The 19,263-nt window shown below is 35.7% G+C and overlaps 1 protein-coding gene across 2 annotated transcripts in view; it reads right to left on the reverse strand.

The window, feature by feature from the left end:
- Window positions 1-18,980, reverse strand: part of rnf216 (ring finger protein 216) — a 43,205-nt gene extending 24,225 nt beyond the window's left edge. The window contains exons 1-13 of one of the 2 annotated variants that reach the window (XM_066689145.1): window positions 18,893-18,980; window positions 15,035-15,189; window positions 12,152-12,294; window positions 9,429-10,223; window positions 5,720-5,796; window positions 5,420-5,525; window positions 4,778-4,939; window positions 4,345-4,459; window positions 3,018-3,157; window positions 2,738-2,788; window positions 2,039-2,176; window positions 1,513-1,661; window positions 895-973 (exon numbers count right to left, since the gene is read on the reverse strand). In XM_066689145.1, the coding sequence (XP_066545242.1) occupies window positions 895-973; window positions 1,513-1,661; window positions 2,039-2,176; window positions 2,738-2,788; window positions 3,018-3,157; window positions 4,345-4,459; window positions 4,778-4,939; window positions 5,420-5,525; window positions 5,720-5,796; window positions 9,429-10,223; window positions 12,152-12,294; window positions 15,035-15,101 (2,022 nt within the window). In that variant the 5' untranslated portion in view covers window positions 15,102-15,189; window positions 18,893-18,980. Of the gene's footprint in view, window positions 1-894; window positions 974-1,512; window positions 1,662-2,038; window positions 2,177-2,737; window positions 2,789-3,017; window positions 3,158-4,344; window positions 4,460-4,777; window positions 4,940-5,419; window positions 5,526-5,719; window positions 5,797-9,428; window positions 10,224-12,151; window positions 12,295-15,034; window positions 15,190-18,665; window positions 18,808-18,892 lie in introns of those variants that run through there. The other variant, XM_066689146.1, reaches the window with a different exon arrangement.
- Window positions 18,981-19,263: the final 283 nt, after the last annotated feature.

Below are 19,263 nucleotides of genomic sequence, written 5' to 3' on the forward strand. Positions count from 1 at the left end.
ACACAATGCTTTCCTGTCCTTCAAGCAGCAAGGATGGCGATTTTATTCCCTACTGTTACTATGACAACACATTGTCTGAGATGTAGTAATGCCCACAGTGCTTCACAGTGGGAGGGGTGACATTTTGTTCTGACCATCAATCTCAACTGCTGGGTGCCATTTTGCAGAGAGGACACATGTTTCACATACAATTCATACTCCCAAATGCAGAAGCTGAACTGCAGTTCAGCATTAGAGTCAGGCTTCCATCAATGTCAAGTTAAGAAGATGACTGATGTGAATTCAACTCCACAGGGAGAAACATTTTCATGACACTTTTAAAGAGCAATCTGTATCCCACTGAATGCCTAAATCGACAGAGAATAGGTAACCATGAGCTTAATTAAAAACACCCATGCAAGTCACTCCCTTAAAGTCTCAGACACAGTGAGAAGATGAAGCAGACGTAAATAAATTTGCAATAATCTCATACGGCTTCTCCACACATACCATCTAAATCAGATGGGTCCCTGCAGTCCTACAGCTCCATCTAGTGGAGACCATAGATTATTTCATGCCACACATTATTATGATTGTATTTCTTAGCAGATGCCCTTATCCAGGGTGACTTACAAATAGTATTAATTTTACAATTCCCCATTTATACAGGCATTTCTTTTTTTTTTTTTTTTTACTGGGGCAATGTAGGTGAACAAGGGTACCACAGCAGTGTCCCCGATCTGGGATTGAACTCCCAACCCTCCAGAGCCCTAACCGCTATTCCACACTGCTGTCCGCAATGATATAGTAATTATAGATTTGCCAGTAAGAAAATAGGTTCCTCTTATTTTCTTTTATGTAATAAACATATAGATGTGAGATTCACAAAGACTTACTGAACTGCCTGGTGCTTACCTTTCTGCAGCGTGGGTTGGGACAACTGAATAGAGAGACTTCTTTATCAAGCAGAGCTGGGAAATTACAGAAGGGACACCTGCAGTGAAGACATACAGCAAATATCAAAGTTATTTGGAAATATTTTGATATTAAACGCATCAAAAGCAATCACCTAACTGACCACTTTCTAGATCTGCATGTATGAATGCCAAATTATTCATATACTTTAGAACAAATACCTTGAATGACCAAAAACTTGGTTTATTCTACTCACACAGACACACACCACCTCCTAAGCTTAACACCTTCTAAATTTTGTTGCACCCAGCAATGAGACTCCCAAAACGTCCATTGAGGGAGGTTTCTGCTTGTGAAAGAGAAACACTGACCAAGGTTGGTTTCGATTAAATTGGTGGGTGGACATAGTTCAATTATTAGTTAGGCCTCATTTGTAAATTATCAGTTGGCACATTTCAGTACAGGGTAATGTCCTTCTGCATAGAAAAAAATATATATCAAAATATCTGTGGCCAACTATTAATCTGTGTGAGAGTCTACACATATTTACTTATATTTTTACATTACAAGTACTTGTATATTTTTAAATGTCAAATGGAGTCAGGCGAGGGAACAGACCTCACGAGCTCGTCGGCGCAGGTAGCAGCTACAGCCTCTTCAGCCTGGCGTTCGTAGTATTTACACAGGATGTTCTCCGGGAGCACCTTCTCCAGTTCACTGGTGGGGAACGCACATGTACACGTACCATCCATGCAACTCAGCTCTGACTGTAAAGAGAACAATACATTATTTTTCTTAATTGAGATTTTGGCATGCGGGTATGTGTTAATCTCAAACACAAAATGTAATAATTTGCCTTGATAAGAAAAGCGAAAACCCTGAAATCTTTCCCTGTTGCTGGATTTTTTTTTTTTTTATCAGTTTCTACATTAAAAACACTGTATGCATATCTATCCATAGAGAGGGAAAGCTACAAATCCATCTCTATTGCATTTTGAAAACAGACCAAGCACAAGCTTGGAAGGAAATAACATTTGTATTCATTATTGTATATCATCAAATTAACATGGCTTCTAGTGAAGGGACAGGCTTGGAGATTTCAGACAGGTTATTCAAAAAAATATAATCTCTCTGATGCACTTACGCGTCCTGAACCAAATACAGCCTCCTGTGCGTATTTCACCAAGCACTCCTTGCAAAATAGGTGTCCATCGGCACACTGAGTCAGGTCTTCAAATGCAAACTCACCATAGCAGCATCGGCATTCAATCAACTGGCCATCCTTAAATTAAACGGGCAATTGGGTGACCATTTTCGGAGCTCATAAAACAAAACAGATGCTGAAAGTGAATTAGTTCATATCATCCTATATATTTTAAGTCAGTTTTCCTGCAGCAAGATAAATGAAACCTCTGGATGCTGGTACTCTCCCAAAAGCCGTATCTTTCCCCATAGAAAGTGTGTCAGAAAAATACGTAAAATTATACTTTTAGATATGAAAGAACATACATTCAATGATTATTTCTACACTCAAGAGGAACTAGACCTTGCATAAAAACTCAAGTCAACCCCCAAATATTTAAAGCAAAAATATATATTGTTTAACAGGTGGGGGAGTTTGAATTTATTTGGAATAAAATGGTTGGGAAAATAAACATTTTTAATCTTTCAGTTGTAATTGTTTTTTTGTTTGTTTTTTTAAATATGCAGTGAAAGTAAAATGAAATTTTATAAAGGAGACACATTCAAATTCTATCTATAGAATAGGAATTTTATTTCAACAAGTTCCTGCTTTAGCTCTAGTCACAAAAAAAAAAAAAGCTATTTATATAAAATGTTGTACCTTTTGATATTGCTCCTCGTTCATTTGTAGAGCTAACAAGAAATCTTCATGCTAAAGAGCAAACAAAAAAACATTAAGCTAAAATGAATAAATTAGAAGTTAAGATCTATCAATTAAAATATACACACAACCATATAATGTAAACCTCTTATACAACTTAGCTCAATAGACAAATAGCCTTCTATTAAAAAGAAACAAAAAGACTCAATGTATTGTTTCCATTTTGCAAACTAAATATTAAATTTTTGATCATTGGTAATGTAAATCGTATATACCATACCTCTGCCATTTCTTTAGCTTTCTGTTCATAGAACTTGATCTCATTCTGCAACAAAGGATGAAGGGAATCTCTATCATATGTCCTCCAGTGTCGTCTCTTGTTTTCCAGAAAGAACATACGCCGCTCAAATTTAGCAGAACCTGAGAAAATCATGCATGAGTCACTGAACACGAAAATGATATTAGATCGATTTACATAGTCTGTACAGTTTATATGGTCTTCAGTTTAACTCTGCATAAAAATTTGCTCTCTCATGGAGTTTGACATCATTTGAGTCGTAAATAAAGGAACAGACTGAATGCCATGTAGATCTAAACCCAATAAATGAGTTAACATACACTTAAAGCACTATCTTAATGCTACATACTAGACAAGTTAAACTTGTCTATAAAATAAATTAAAGACTAACTGAAATATATAAATATGAAGAAGCTAAGTTATATTTCCCTAGTGCAGCTGCATTGACAAACAGAATTAGGGCTGAGATGATGCCAATTATTTTATAGTGTATAGTTTTGCCAAAAAGACATGCACTTAAAAAAATAGTTTATTTCCTCATTTATAAGAACAGTAGAACTGTATAAGTAAGTCAGATTTTCCCAATTGTTTTTGGCTTTTCATTGTAATTGGGTAGCTATTGAATTTTTCTTGTATTATATTTTTATATGATATCTAAATCCAGACAATTTAATTTTAATAGAAAGCCTATAAGCAGGAGTAATGTGTGTGAAATAAGAATTGAAATGCATTCAACTGCAGTGCATCACTTCAGAAAGACACTTAAAGGAAAACTAATCAGAACAGATGGACTCCTGACAGCCCTATTGCTCCAGTTTTGACAGACCAGTAAAATATTAGACATTAAGTAAGGAATAAAAATCACATGTAACTATATAAAATGGTCAGGGAAATGGCAATATAGAATCTAATTCATCATGATGATTTTACAGGACGATATGAATATATATCAAAGTAAATTCCATGCTGTTGTAGATTTTTGTCTGTGTGTTACCAGGTAAGAGATGAAACATCACATCCTGAAATGCCAAAATGACATTCTGTTGGGATTTGGACAGCATGATTTGGAGAGGGATATATTTGCAAACTGTAATAGTTGTTCTTTAAAGTAAACTACTAAAGCAATTCCATTGATTAAACAAAACAGCAACCCTAGTAAGTGTAATCTTGGATTTGGAAAATAAAAAAGCCAATGAAGCAAAGATGAAAAAACAAGCCCTAAGGTCTACAAAGTTAAATAACCAACTGAGAGAAGAACATATCTGATCAAACAAGGCAAACAAACAAAAAGTGACAAAAGTGCAATCACCATGTTCAAACTTGAAATCTATATAGGAAAACTGGTTCATTTCTTTTCGTTTTTTCTTCTTTCCAGACACTGGAGATGATCGTTCCCGCCATTTCTTAATGGCATCAGATAAGGCCTGCAATGTAAAACAAATCCTTTCATGTCATTTCTCCTTGTATTGCTTCCATACATAAAAAAAACAAAACAATATTAAACATTGTAAAGCTCATATCCAAGTTTAAGTCTTCATGCTGTAAGGAGTGAATATTGATCACAGTCCCATCGCTGAGCTGCTACAAATCACCGAATCACAGAGCTTGTTATATAAAACATTCAACTCTATATGCATTATTTCAACTGCACAATGTCAATGCCATACATAACATTTTATGGATGAGCATTTTTTGCTCAGCAGCATCTCGTAGCTCTTTAAGAGTCTCATTAAAGTCATTACCTTGCGTGTGATTGCATAGTGTCCTTTAAGGGAATGCAGAGCCCATTTGATATCCATACTGCTTAACATTTTAAAATCGGCCATGAGCAGATCTGCAGCTTGAATGGTCGTCCGTTGCTCTACAGGTCCCAGTTTGGAGAAATCAAAATAATTTTCTTTATTCTAAAAGAGTAAAATACAGAGAACAGGATTATAATAATTTTCCTATGTGACAGGAACCACTATATAACTACCTACCACAAGAAAACCATGGGAATAAGTTAGTTGTACCACATATAGTGCAAACCATAGAAAGAAGGCTGTAACCACACTAATTGCTTGTGGAGATTTACACAAAAGATTATTTTTCATTGTCCACAGTTGAGGAATTTGTATTTGCAATAATGTATAAAACATCCATGTTTTGTGGTGGTTGAGATTTTATTATAACACTTTTAATGTGTATGTGTTTTTTTTTTTCAGAAATCTTTGTTTTTTCTTTGGCAGGACTTGTTCTTTTCAAATATTGTAAAACAAATCCAGAATATTTTCAGGGAACATAAACATCCAGCACTCTAAGCAGGGACTTTGATCTAATGCATCTGTCGGCAACCACTCAATCCATTTAAATACACTTCTAATTCATAAGAGATTTCTATTTACCTGTGCTTCAGTATCACTAGTTTCAAGGAGAATACTCGATGGGTTCAAAACAGAAGTCCTTTCTTTCTTTGGATACTCAGGGTTTTCTAACAAAAAGTTGCAAATCCTGTGGAGATGAAAACAAAACGTTTAAATGGTGATTGAGAAGACCTTGATGCACTATATTTAGGTGGGATCAAAGAAGTTAGCCATCAATCATGCCTATAATTCCCAGAATGTAAATAAAACATTTCTCAAATATAAATCAGATTGTTAGATATTGAAATATTTTTAAACCAGCTATGGCAATGCAATACTTACAAATTTAAGTCTTGCAAATTGTGCCTCTTAATTATTGTTTCAATGTACTCCTCTTCTACATCAGGAAAAAATTCTGCCTATAGATAAAGATAAAAGATTAATGCTGATGGGCTTAGAATGTCTGTAGAGTTAGCATGTAGAGTGCAGTTGTCATTGTAGTTCCTCAAATTTAACATTTGCATATAGTCTGTGTAATTAACATCCATGTAAGGTACCAATCACACAGACTATGGAGACCATCACAGAAAACATCACAATCCACTCATCTCAATGAGCTCCAAGCTTCATCAGTCTACTCAATTTGAGATGTGTGACATTGAGCATGGCTCTTTTCAAGGCAGGGGGTGCAAAATGTACAAAAAAATTAAGGAAAAAATACATTAACACAATCCTAAGAATATATGTTTTTGCAAGTTTGACAGAAAAGGGTGTTGAAAAGCTCTGCTCAGGGAGGTTCTTTAGTTTTGAGATGAGAAATACTATTTGGGCCACTTCTTGATAGAGTATTTTTTGCAGAATCTGTAAATATTTGTAATATTTTTAGGTGATACAGAGTGGTGTGATACTACAATACAATCATGTTTTGTGTGCATTTAAATATCTGTCAACAAGATGATTTGCTTTGTAGGGATGTGTAGAGTGAGTGGTACCCAAGTACTACAGTTATAGTAAAGCAACAATTAATTTGCCTCAATAGAACTAGTGGCTTAATGAAATCAAAGCCTTGACATTCTTGTAAATCACAAACTACACACCTCCACATCATAGCGGTTACATTTACGAGTAGAAGAAAGTAGCATCTTGCAAAACCTGAAGCCACCACCTGATTTTCTATTATAGGCTGGGTCAGTTTTATAATAATTATAATTAAGGGAAAATTTTCACCTTTGAAAGCTAGGCAGCAAAAATTTACAAATCTAACCTTGGAACCTGCTAATTTGCATAATTTACCAGTGACATCACATGGATTTTAATATCTAATTCACAGATAATTATATTTAGTTTTAATTTTGATATATTTAGAGAAGTTCTATTTATTTAAAAAAAAAGTTTATATACACAGATTTGATGCTCCATCTTGTAAACATAAAAAGGCACTGGTAGTCAGAGAGTACCAAGTCAGAATAAAAAGTGTTCACATTTCTATACAATTCACCAGAGAATGCTTATAGCCAAACTATCTTGAAGCTGTCGCAGTCATGTATTAAAAATAGGGATTTAAATAGACTATTCAGTAGACCTAAGTCAATACAGTGGTGTTCCTTAGGATGGGTACAGGTGTTCCGCTGGGGAAGCAGGTTCTTAAGATTTCACCCCCACACATGTAAACTCCATCACTTGATGCAAAATAAAGTAAAATATTGTGGTATGAAATATTGGGAGCAGCAAGTAAGACTGCATAAACAGTTCTATTGCGGGCAGTATGGAGAGGAAACCTCTAACCAGGTTGCTAAAAAGCTCTGGGCAATTTTATTTTTACCATACAATTACCTGAATAACCAAACCTTGAGACTGTGCCTACTTGGCTGTGAACTGTGTAGAGTAAATAAGTTAGCCAGGCTGTTAAGTAAAATGAACTAGAAACACAAGAACATCTGTAATCCATCTAATAAAATTAGGTTATGATCTTAATGTTGGAAATCCTTCCAAATCCTCTGGTGAACCCACCCAAAAGCAAAAGCATTTCTAGAAGTCTATTCACTAACCTCTCTGGCTGCCGAAATCAACAACTTATGGACTAAAACTCTCCAAAAAGGGATGCAAACTAAGTTATGTTAACTTCAAGTACTGGTGTGGTAATCAACAAATGTGCTGCCATCAGCCAACAACAATGGCCAATATGCAGATGTTATGGTTATCAGTACAGATTTCCTTCAATTTCAATTTTTTTTGCCTACTAGGTACAAATTAACATGTTGTCATGTCTTTAATTGTCGTCATTTTAAAGCTACCTATAAAAATCAATAGGAGTCCTTGCAATAATAGTTTTCTTCTAATTTAAGTTATTCCATTTGCATTAGTCTCTTGCAAAAACAATTATATTGTTCTTCTAAGTCAGTTCAAAAGGGAAGATATTGTTAAGGGGTTAAAAAACAACAACTGTGAATCAGATACAGGACATGAAGAGACCATAATGTAACTTTTGGTAGGAATACAATCCAAATTCACTGCAAATGTCATCAAATGTCATGAAACAAAGTGAACAATATCTAAACTGAGCAGACTATTCAAGTTTTTGTGAGCTGACAAATCGTAATGTAAGTTACCACCTCTCAAGAGTTTTGGTTTTGATGACCTTTGGATGTTCATTTACCACATGAGTCACAGGTTTCTACTATTCTCTACTTGAGGAAAGTTATAATTTAAAGTGTTTTTTTCCCCCCACTTCCCTTTTACATAACAAGTTACCATAAAAAAAGACCCCGACCGCATCTTTGGGAATTTTATTTTGTCAGCCTATAGTCTTCCAGACCTGGCATGTCTGCAGATAAGTGCAAAATGGTCACCATGGATAATGCTAATAAATAAATAATAATAATAATAATAATAATAATAATTATTATTATTATTATTATTATTATTGAGTCCTAGAGAATACAGAATTGAACAGCAAAAATATTTATCTAAAGAGGCTTAAAACAGAACATGTGGAATTGTAGACAAATCATAATAGATGACTACAGTTTTTATCTTTTTATGAAAGATTTTTTTTTTGTATTATGATTATGACATTGATAATGTATTTGCACTGACCTGATCAGGGTCTACATTGAACCAAAACTTCCACCCAGCTATGCATAGCTATATAAATTTAGTTTATTACTCAATGGAAAGCCATCAAGTTTTAGTTTTTGGAATGAGTAACTGAAAGGTAGGTGTAAATTCAGATTCAATCCAGGCCTATACAATGAATCTTTATTTAAATAAATATTAACAAATGTATCTTATTCAATTTATAATTTGGATGAATATAACTGTTTGGTAATACAAAGTGATTATCACGACATTTTAGAGACCGATAACTTCAGAAAAGTCTCTTTTTCATTCTTTTAAATGGAGCTCTGTGGGTAGATTTTTTTTTTCCTCTTAGTGAGGTTATTGGCTCACAATTCATTATTTATGTACACAGACCTCATATAAATAGATCAAGATTTTCATTTACAATTTTGAGCATATATGGAAACCAAAAAGTCTGTCATTTATAGTAATCGTTATGACATAAAAATAACTGTGTAGCCCCCTTGGAGCTTGAATTTCAAAATTTGCTAGCAGTTTAACCACAGAGATGACAGGCTGGAATGACAACAAAAAAGCATATTTCAAATGGCACAAGGCATAAATGTAATTCTCATGACCCAGAAAGTTTAGTTAGTAACAGTGGCGGTTTCAAACAGGAGAGGCTGCCTAAGTCATTTTGAGATTGAATTTATGCCAGAAGACCAATGTATGTGCATGCATAAGAAGGAAATTCACTTTAACTCAAACACATCTACTTTATTGGAACTACATGTGTATGTGAAATAGGATGAAGTTCTTGTCATACTCTGCTTGACACTCAGTTTAGCTTTTTTTTTTTTTTGCAGATTCTGACATCCTTCTCTAAAATAAAACCCTCTTCCCGATGACGCTAAAATGGTTTTATATTTCACAAGTAAAACATAATCCAGATCCCATTTGACAGCACATCAAGCACAACATGTGAACTTACCACTCCATGCACCAATGAGTTAATTAGATCTCTGTTAAACCCAACAGCTCCCAATTCCCGATTTGGGACAGATGGCCCAGGTCTCTCATTATCAACTTGTGCTTGTGGCTCATCTTTAATCACGGTTAGCGGGGCGTGTAGGGCTTGGGGGGCCTGGTTCCTGTGGTTGGGAATAACTTGAACTGGAACAAGTTTGAGCAGGTCTTGCTGTTGCTGTTCAGGTGGAGCTGGGAAGGGAGCTTGGGGTGGCACAGTTGTGTGGGCAACCATGCCAACCTGCCTGACTTGGTCCATGTGGATCTGAACGCGTTCAGGACGCTGCTCCTGGTAAGATGCTGTTGGGGCATTTAAGAGTCCATCCACATTCGGACTGGTTCCCACTACAATCCCGTGCCTGGCCTCAAGGGGAACCAATGGCTCGGGTGCTGTGGCAATTAAAACTTCCCCTTTATAAACAGCAGCAGGCCCAGCACGTCCTGGAAGTCCTTGCTCAACTACATGTTCATTTCTTGTCAACAGTTGAGGTCTCGGCACAGGATATGCAGTAGAAGTGGAAGGTGCAGCATTCTGGTTTTCTTTTAAGACATTAAGGGCTTCTTTCCCTGACACTAAGTCCACATTGTTGTTATGTGAGAATCGACGACGTGCAATTAGTATCCTCCGCTCCGCAGGGTGCAGAGATGATTCTCTGGGAGCCTCCCCTTGTCTCTCTAGTGTTCTGAGCAGGGGGACCCCCCCCCATGGAGCAGCAGGGCGTATAACGTTCGGACGCAGAGGCTGTTGGGATCTTTGTGGCTGAGAAACAATGAAAATCATTACTTTTGTTAATTGCGGCGTTCAAGAAATAATGTGAGTAGTTATACAACTTCATACAAAAGCGAAAGATGGGTTGATCAGACGCTGCTGTCTAGAGATTTTCATTTTTTTCTGGTCAGATTATGGACTACAGCTTGTGCTGATCCCATGGTCAGTATGGGATCTTAAGGTGGGCTGGGGGAGGGTGTAGGTTTCCTGTCATGCTGATGCAGTGTGCAGACTCTCTAGCATACTGGATCTGGTGATTCTCTTAAGTGTTATCACCTCTAATGGCAGTCTCCAGATGACCACAACACTATTGTTCTCATTTAAAGTAATGCTGGATTTACAGCATAAGGACCTCAGGACATGATGGGTTAAAAAAAGTTAGTTAAAAGATTCTCAGTATCAGCATTGTGAATTCGGAATCCTACAACCCACCCTAAGACCCCATACTGACCATGGGATCAGCACAAGCTATAGCCCATAACGTGACCGGAGCCTGTGGACATCGAAGTTTCATACAATAATGCGAACAACTGTACCACAATTAAGACCTTAATAATGTTAGACTATAGATTCATGCTATAACTTCATTCTTTATTGTGCAGACATTTGACTGACATCTGAACTGAAAAAGGAACCTCCAGAGAGCACAAGGCCAGTATGCGATCAACACATCCATCATATTTTTATGACAGCTGATGTACTATGGGTGTAGCCTAATATTTCATACATTATATACCCAAATTAATATGTGATGTTAGGGCTGGGCAATATGACGATATATATCGTGTGACGATAAAAAAACGTCTATTGTTTCATATTTTGCTCTATCATTTATTTCATTGTGTCGCAAATCCCACTCTTTACAGCAATATTTTTTATAATTTTTCGTCATCTTCCCGGTTCTTCCAGACGTGCCGAATGCAGGCAAGAAATGTGCATCAGAAACACAAACAGACATGGAGGAGAGTGAACTCGACACAGAATAACCAACATAACCAAAAGATACTTTAAAGCACAAGCGCACACGTTGCGCCCCGCTCTAGTCACCGGGCTAAACTCGATCTGCAAGCACCCCCGACAATACGCGACCCCACCCCCACTAATTTAGATGTATATAATTTGTAGAATTTGTATAACTGAAGAATAATAAAGTTTGTTTGCATTTTAATAAGTTGCAAAGCAATGCAAAAACATGCAGAAAGTTTCATTTTATTTTTATTAAGATGGTGAAGTGGTACAACAGTTTTTATTATTATTATAACTATTTTGTACTAACAGGTGCTGTGCCGGTAAGCAGAATCGAAATGCGACAGTCGGAGAAGAAATGTACCTGTCTAACAGATGCTAAATGCGCCACTATAAATCTGGCTGTGGTACATCTACCTGAATCTATACCATTAAACAGTGCATGTGTTGCACGATTACTATTACTTGTATTATTGTTGTTATGTGACAGTACATCATACTGTGTATATATATCCCATAACAACATAACACATGTAAGAGTAAACACACACCACTTGGTAAATATATACAGAATGCAACACATAGCCCATGACAGCCTGAATGTGGTATTTGTTAGTTTGCATATTTAATGATTAACAAAATACTTGTAGTTTTAATGTCTTTCGTCTTATTTTGTAGCTTGATTGGATAAAAACAAGAAAGAGATATATCGTGTATCGCCCAAACTTCTAAAAAGAGATTATTTTTAAGTCATATCGCCCAGCCCTATGTGATGTCAATAAAAACTCCTGTTATCGCTGATAAAACAACTCAAAAGGAGATATTCAAAATGATTTGCTTCTAGATTTTTACAGAAAGAATAAAAATATATTGAATTTCAACATGTGACATAACACAAAAATGACTGAAAAGCATGCATACTATTTTACAGTGTATTCATTAGATGCATTTACCTCCAAAATCACAACATCCTCTTCGTCTTCCTCGTCGTTCAACTCCGATTTAATCTGGATTGGATTATTTGGTATAAGGTTAGGCGGCTCATCATCAGAGTCATCCGATATGGTAATGAGCAGATCGCTGCGGGCTTTTCCACCTGCAAGACAACAGATCAAGTCAGCACAATGCACCTCCTTTGAAACTAACAGTGTGGATACAAAATACATTTGGTGATCACATGAATTTAAAAAAACTGATAGAAATTATGTTTGTAAAAAAACTAATGGATTACTTCTAGAAGAGAAATAACCTTCAAAATTAGTTTTGAGTTAGCATGGCATCTGCATTGCTACTTTCTGATCAGGTTTCTATTAATGAAAACTGTATACTTACTACATTTTACTTAAATGAAGGGATATCTTTCTGATTAATTTTGTAACATTTTTTTAAATAAAATATAACTAACATGAATGAGATAATATTAAGAGACTAAGTTGAATATCTTCTCAACATGTCTGATATATACATTCATAACCATCATTAAATAAAATGCAATACAATAAAGTGGAAAGCAAGGCATTTTTTGGGGTCCATCTTTGGCCTGTTCTTGCAATGTATCCAGCCTACTGCTGTTTGTTCTTGGATGTAATTATTGTTGTTTTCCTGTAGCTTCTTGTTATTCAAAGCATGCATCTTTGTGTGGTTTCCAGTTTCTGTATAATTTTATGTTTGGTGACCAGATGTCTAAGCCATAAGTGAGTACTGATAAGATGCATTGATTAAATACTTCTCTCTTCAGGCAAATTGGGAGATTTCATTTCAAAAGAACTCCATCCCATGACTCCTGATTTCTTCCATAAAATTCCATCTGCATTGATTTGCAGTGCCAAGTAAACATATCTTTTGACTTCAAGTAACTTTTAATCTAGTTATTTTTTCTTAGTTTTAAACTCAAGTTACTCAAGTTCATTTAAACAAAGCATATTAAATAGATGTACAGCATATAACAATAATCTAACTCCACCAAGACAAGTCAAGATCTGCAAAGGAGTACATCAAGGACACACAATCTCTTCATGGAAACTCTTGAAGTATTCAAGACTGGGAAGAAAAAGGAATCGATTTGGAGCTTATCTGAACAACTTACAATTTGTTGATGACAGTCATATTTGCATAAACACCTGAAGACCAGCAGCTTCAAATTCAAAAACTCTCAGACGCAACCAAGAAAAGTGGACTTAAAATTAACTCAAAACCAAAGTCTGTTTAACAGCTTTGTTAAAAGTAGATCAATGGATACTTGAAGTCAAAAAAGTTAGGTCTACCTTGGACAACAAACCAGTGCAGATGGAAGAATATTATTAAAGAAATCAAATCAAAAGAGTGAAAAAGTGCATTTGAAAGAAACAGCACACTGTTGAAAGGAATAGAAAAGTATTTGATCAATGCATCTTACCAGTGCTCCCTTATGGCTGTGAAACCTGGTCACTAAACACAAAAATTTTACAGAAACTGCAGAGGACACAAAGAAGCATGGAAAGATGTATGCATGCATTTGGAAGAACAAATCAAAGATGGACAAATCTATTGAATGCATACCAAGAGATGAAAAAACACCCAGAAGATGACCACATAAAAGATGCAAGGATGAAATACACTTTGCAGGCATGATATGGAAAATAGTAGCTATAGATCGAAGCAAATAGAAACATCTTGGCGAGGCCTTCACGGAGCAGTGGATCGATATAGGCTGCTGCTAATGCTGCTATATAATACACACAATTACCTATAGAAAGTCTAAACCCCTTTGAACTTTTTTTCAATTTTCTTGCATCAGTGCCTCAGAGTTTCATGCCTTTAAATGAGGATTTTTCCACTTATCTATACACCATGCTCCAAACTGATAAGGGGGAAAAAGGTTTTATTGTAAACAAAATATTATATTAAAAACACAGAACAGAAATATAATAATTATCCACCCCCCTGAGTTAATAACCTGTGGAAGCACCTTAAGCAAGCAATTACAGCTGTGAGTCTGTTGGGATTGGTCTCAACTGTACCAACTTTGTACACCTACAACCACCTAGTGGTCTTTTTGCATACTTAAAACATGATTCAAGGTGGGCTCTCTTTCTTGGAGTGCTGGGACATTGTTGTCACATGCACTTTGACCAGCCTTGGCCATGAAAGCCTGTATCTCTTGCAAAGTTACTACTGCTGTCAAAGGTCTTGGTGCCATACACCTTCCACAACTTGATAATCCATCTTGACTGTGCTTCATATTCAAGGTCTTTGATATTTTTCTGTACCCAATCCTTGATCTGTGGGTTTCAACAAATGTGTCATGGAGTTCTTTTGAAAGTCCTTGGTGCTCATGGTTATTTGCTACTGCACTACCCAGCAGAGGGAACCTACAGGAACAGCCGAATTGATCCTCAATTTATGTGAATCACTACAATTTAACACAGGTGGAGGACACTTAACTGTGTGTGTGATTTTGAAATGGATTATTTACAGCTTAACTAAATTTAGGATTGCTATTACAAGGAGGGGACACTTATCCAACCAAGCTTTTTCAGTTTTTAAAAAAATGTCTAGTGTATTCTTTTCACTTGGAAGTGGTGGGGTAGGATGTGTACATTTAAAAAAATAAACATTTTGACAGACAGACACTTCCTCAGAAGGTAATGAACAAGTAAGTAACTTGAAATTACATAACACAGCGAGGCATACACTAACTACAAGTTAAAAGCTGTAGTTTTAAATTAAAATATTTAAGTGTAAAGATAGTTAAAGAAACATTCCCCTACTACTCTTGATGCACCCATTAAAACCCAGTGAGGTCAATATATTTAGAGGGATTTTCAGAACTCTTCCAAGTGTAGAAAGACACCTACCTTCTCCACGATGTCTGTGGAAACTGGCCAAGTGAATTACTTCCTCATCACCCCCACCTTCTGCCATTGTCAGTTCCTTCACACCCTTCAATCTCCCCCAGTCTTGCAGAGAAACCTGTAGTCAGCAGCTCAGCATGCTCCTGCCCCCACTACACCTGCAGCAGAGGATTTCACACTTTAGATAAAAAGTAAAGATATTTTTATAGCATATATTGACACAAGCTAGTATTGAACTATTTGTTTTCAACATCTATTTGTAGCTTTAATTGTTTAAATCATGTGTGTGAGCTTTGATCAATAAAAATAAAAACTTTGATAATTTAAATCTACCTTATTGTGTCTACCTACATAAAGCAGGAAACCGGGAAATTGGCAGAAGGCATATCAAAAGACAGTATAACGATTTTATCAAATCAGTAGGGCTTCTACTCCACTTTCAAGTTTTTGGATTAAAATGGAGAAACATTTCAAAGCATTAAAAAGTGCATTAATACAATCAGTACAAAACACAATAAGCATACATCCTACTACCATGAGCTAACAAGTTCACATATCATAATTAAATCCCACAAATATGCCAAAGGGAGGGGTAGACATAGCAGAAGTTGCAGTAAAATTAAGTGCCAACAATATATAAGAAAGCAGGAGCATAAAGAAACAGTTATGCACTGTCCAAATCTCATAATTGTTTAAATGGGCAAGGGTTGATGGGTGGTTTGTCACCGCTTCTAACAATATTTCTTTCAATCAAGCTTTCTTAATTAACTACTGCAACAATGCTCTCACTGGAATATAAAAACATTACCGATTAAATGCAAAAAATGTTAAACTAAGGTATTAAATTGTACAGACAACACCATTTTTATTGTAATTAGTATACACTAACAAATATAGAGAGGGATAGACCGAATTCCTGAATGCTTTAAAGTCAAAAGTATTTTACAGTTAATTTACGATAATTAATTGTGCAGGTGGTCTAAATAACCAATCAAAATAAAGTGGCAGGATTAAAACCTATTAATAAAACAATTCTGACTGTTACAACCATGAGTTATGTTGTCTTGATCTCATTATAGAAGTGCATGGCGAGGTTTGTTTGCTTTTTAATTAGTAATGAATGAATAAATAAGTAATCAAAGTTCCTTTATCGTCAATGAAAAACATTTTGGTGAGATGCATCTCTCGCACGCAACCATTTAAAACAGATATTGCATTCAATCCAGTAGACAGTTTGGTGATCTAAAAATCAGTGTTCTAAACACATTCAGAAGCAGAACAGCTATGGATCAAACCACTTTTTTTTAGTAGACATGAAAGGGCAAACAAAGAAATCAAATGTGGGAGTTAAAACAACTATTCCAGACACATTGGTTCCCCAGTTATTATCATGAGAGTCAAATGGTTAAATTAAATACCTTGGGGAATTAAAGCATCATGTTAAAAAAAAAGTAGGATATTGTAAATGCAGATCATGGATTTTCTGTTTTGCATGATTTTTCATGAAGTAAGAACAACTAGCACAAATAAAACCCATGGCTCTGCTGCACATTGATGTGTACACATACAATTGCCCCCGGTTATCCTCCTGTGTTAAATTAGAGATACGAAAACAGGAAAGACTGAAGTGGTTAAGCTGAACTCTCACATCTCATGTATATTTCATAGCAGACTGCTTTAATGCAAGACTTCAGGTGTAAATAATTGAATTAAACACCTAGGGATATTTCAGAATGCCTGCCTGGAAATCAGAAAAGTCAAGACAGTGTGCTCTGCATCCATGATGCCACTGTACAAACTCAGAAAGACTCATTTTAGAGCAAAGTGGAACATATCCTCAAACTGTTTTGGAGCAGTGAAGGTCACAGAGCCTCCAGACCACATTTGTAGGCACTGCAGAGCTTTCTTGCAGTTTTCACTAGAGAATCCCTTTCAGTTGTAAGAGGAGGTCTTACATATTGTATTCTCCATGGAGTTAGTATAATCCCACCTGCCAACAATAAAAACAAAAAATAGCCTAATACTCAATAATGTTTCTTGAAGTACTGCGATTATCTGAATTTGCTTACATACAACAAACTGCAACATTCAGATATTAGTAGAACTGTATGACTACAAATCATGAGTGATTCATCAATCCTTCACAAAACCTATTTCTTGTTTAGGGAAATACCATTGAGAAAAACAACAGAACATTTCTAAAAGTACCAACAATTGCAATAATCAATCATTAAAAGGTGGTTACATGTTTATTTTTGTTACTCAGGATTAACTTTTTCATGCCTGAAACCCATGTATTAATTTGTCTGATGCATTTGTTCAATGCTACTTGCGCTAAAGTTGGAACTGCATTTGTTTTTGTTTTTTTGCATTGTGTTACACATAATAGTGCAGCATTACTAAATATAAAAATGAATGTCAAGGTTTTCAAATGAGACATGGCACTACTGCATGCTTGAAGAGCGATCACAACGTTAACAGAGAGATTTATTTGCAGACGAATAAATGGCTTCATCTGAAATGATAAGTAACTGGACAACTACTTAAGCATAATCATAAGATGCTGTGTACAATTCAAAAGAACAATTTTAAACATTTCATCCTGGTTGCAAACTTGACATACGATAGACAAGTATCATTAGTTTCTATTTTAATTAAAATAAATAAGGGTCGCTATTTGTATTATATAGGCCTAGAGTTTTTCTAAAAGAGTTGGAATTAGGAAAATATACTGCAGAAGCCATTTAAACTAGAATTATAGGTTTCTTTACATTGCTATTGAACACTTTCCATATGTGACCATCTCTCAACAACCTTACACAACATATGCAAAGGGATATTTGTTATTTGTCAGCTATAATAAGGTGTGATCATTATATGCATTCAAATGTTGATGTGTTTCTGCAGATAAAAACTCAACATCATTCATAAAGCACAGTGTAAAAGTGACTCTTGGCTAGATTTGGCATATTTGAAAATTGACAGAAAACACGAACGGATTACAAACGAGAAAATCACTGTAGCACTAAACATTATGTAAAGGCCTTAACGTGCAGTTAGTTAAAGCGTCAAACATCAATAACAGGCTGAAGTAGACCCATACTTAAGTTAGCCTTAAACAGTCCGTGATTTTAATATTTTGATCAAGTAATCGGATCTACTTATTATTAGTATCACTGTTGACGAAAATCACTCGTTTATTTTGATATCACGTCACTCTTTCATGGTTGCACAGATGTTTCGTTTTGCAGGGTGGGTACAAATTACACAGCCAAGTTTCTAGTACCATTCGCAAAAGTTTTTAAAAACGTCAGGTGACTAAATCGACACAAATGCTGGTTTTTTTCCGAGATCATTTTCTCCTAAAAAGCGAACTTTTGAGAATCACATAAAAACAACAACAGTGGCGTCAGGATCCATCTCGCCAAGACAACATTGCGGGAGGGGAAATTAATCATTATCGATTCAGCGTCACCTGTGTTTTGAATTTTGAAGATAAAATACAACTATTTTTTTTTTCAAATAACACCAACGACAGACTGGTTACCAAGGGATTGTCTACTTAAATTCGTCCTCAATTATGCGCCATGAACGTGAACTTATACTAGCGCTGCCATAAACTGTTCTCACTCACCATTGCTCCGTTTTCATTTCCACTTAGTATTGTTTTCTTTCTCCTTTTACCGCACAACTCCTCATCAATACTCTTCTGTCACTCTCGCAACTTTAACCACACATGTGTAAACATGTCGTCGCAAGCAAGTTATTACAGATTCAAACCTTTCGCTTTACACAACCGATTTTTTTAGCAGGTCGCCTGGACATATTTAAACACCATTAAGAATATATATAGCCACATACCTCTCTTTTCCTGTACAGCATTAGCAGAAACAGAAACAAACCAGGCAGTCAGTTCTTTATCGACAGGAAACTGAAGCGCACGTTACGTTTTACGTCAGACGCAAGCCCACGCACTTTAGATCCGTGGGAGTTGTAGTCCTAAACCAAACGTCTACACGTCTTGCCTACATTAAATATGCACTATATTTCATCACATTACCTCCACTAGATGTCCCGGTTGTTCTAATATCCAATAACTCTAAATAATACGTTTACTGAAGCTGATACACCTTCCTAACTTCCTAACTATAATTTAATTGACTACTGACATAAATTAGTATGTGTGTTTATATATATTTTCATTTCAATGGAAACCATAAGGAGGTGTCTGA

The sequence above is a fragment of the Amia ocellicauda genome, chromosome 17, assembly GCF_036373705.1.
Source record: "Amia ocellicauda isolate fAmiCal2 chromosome 17, fAmiCal2.hap1, whole genome shotgun sequence".
NCBI classification, from domain to species: domain Eukaryota; kingdom Metazoa; phylum Chordata; class Actinopteri; order Amiiformes; family Amiidae; genus Amia; species Amia ocellicauda.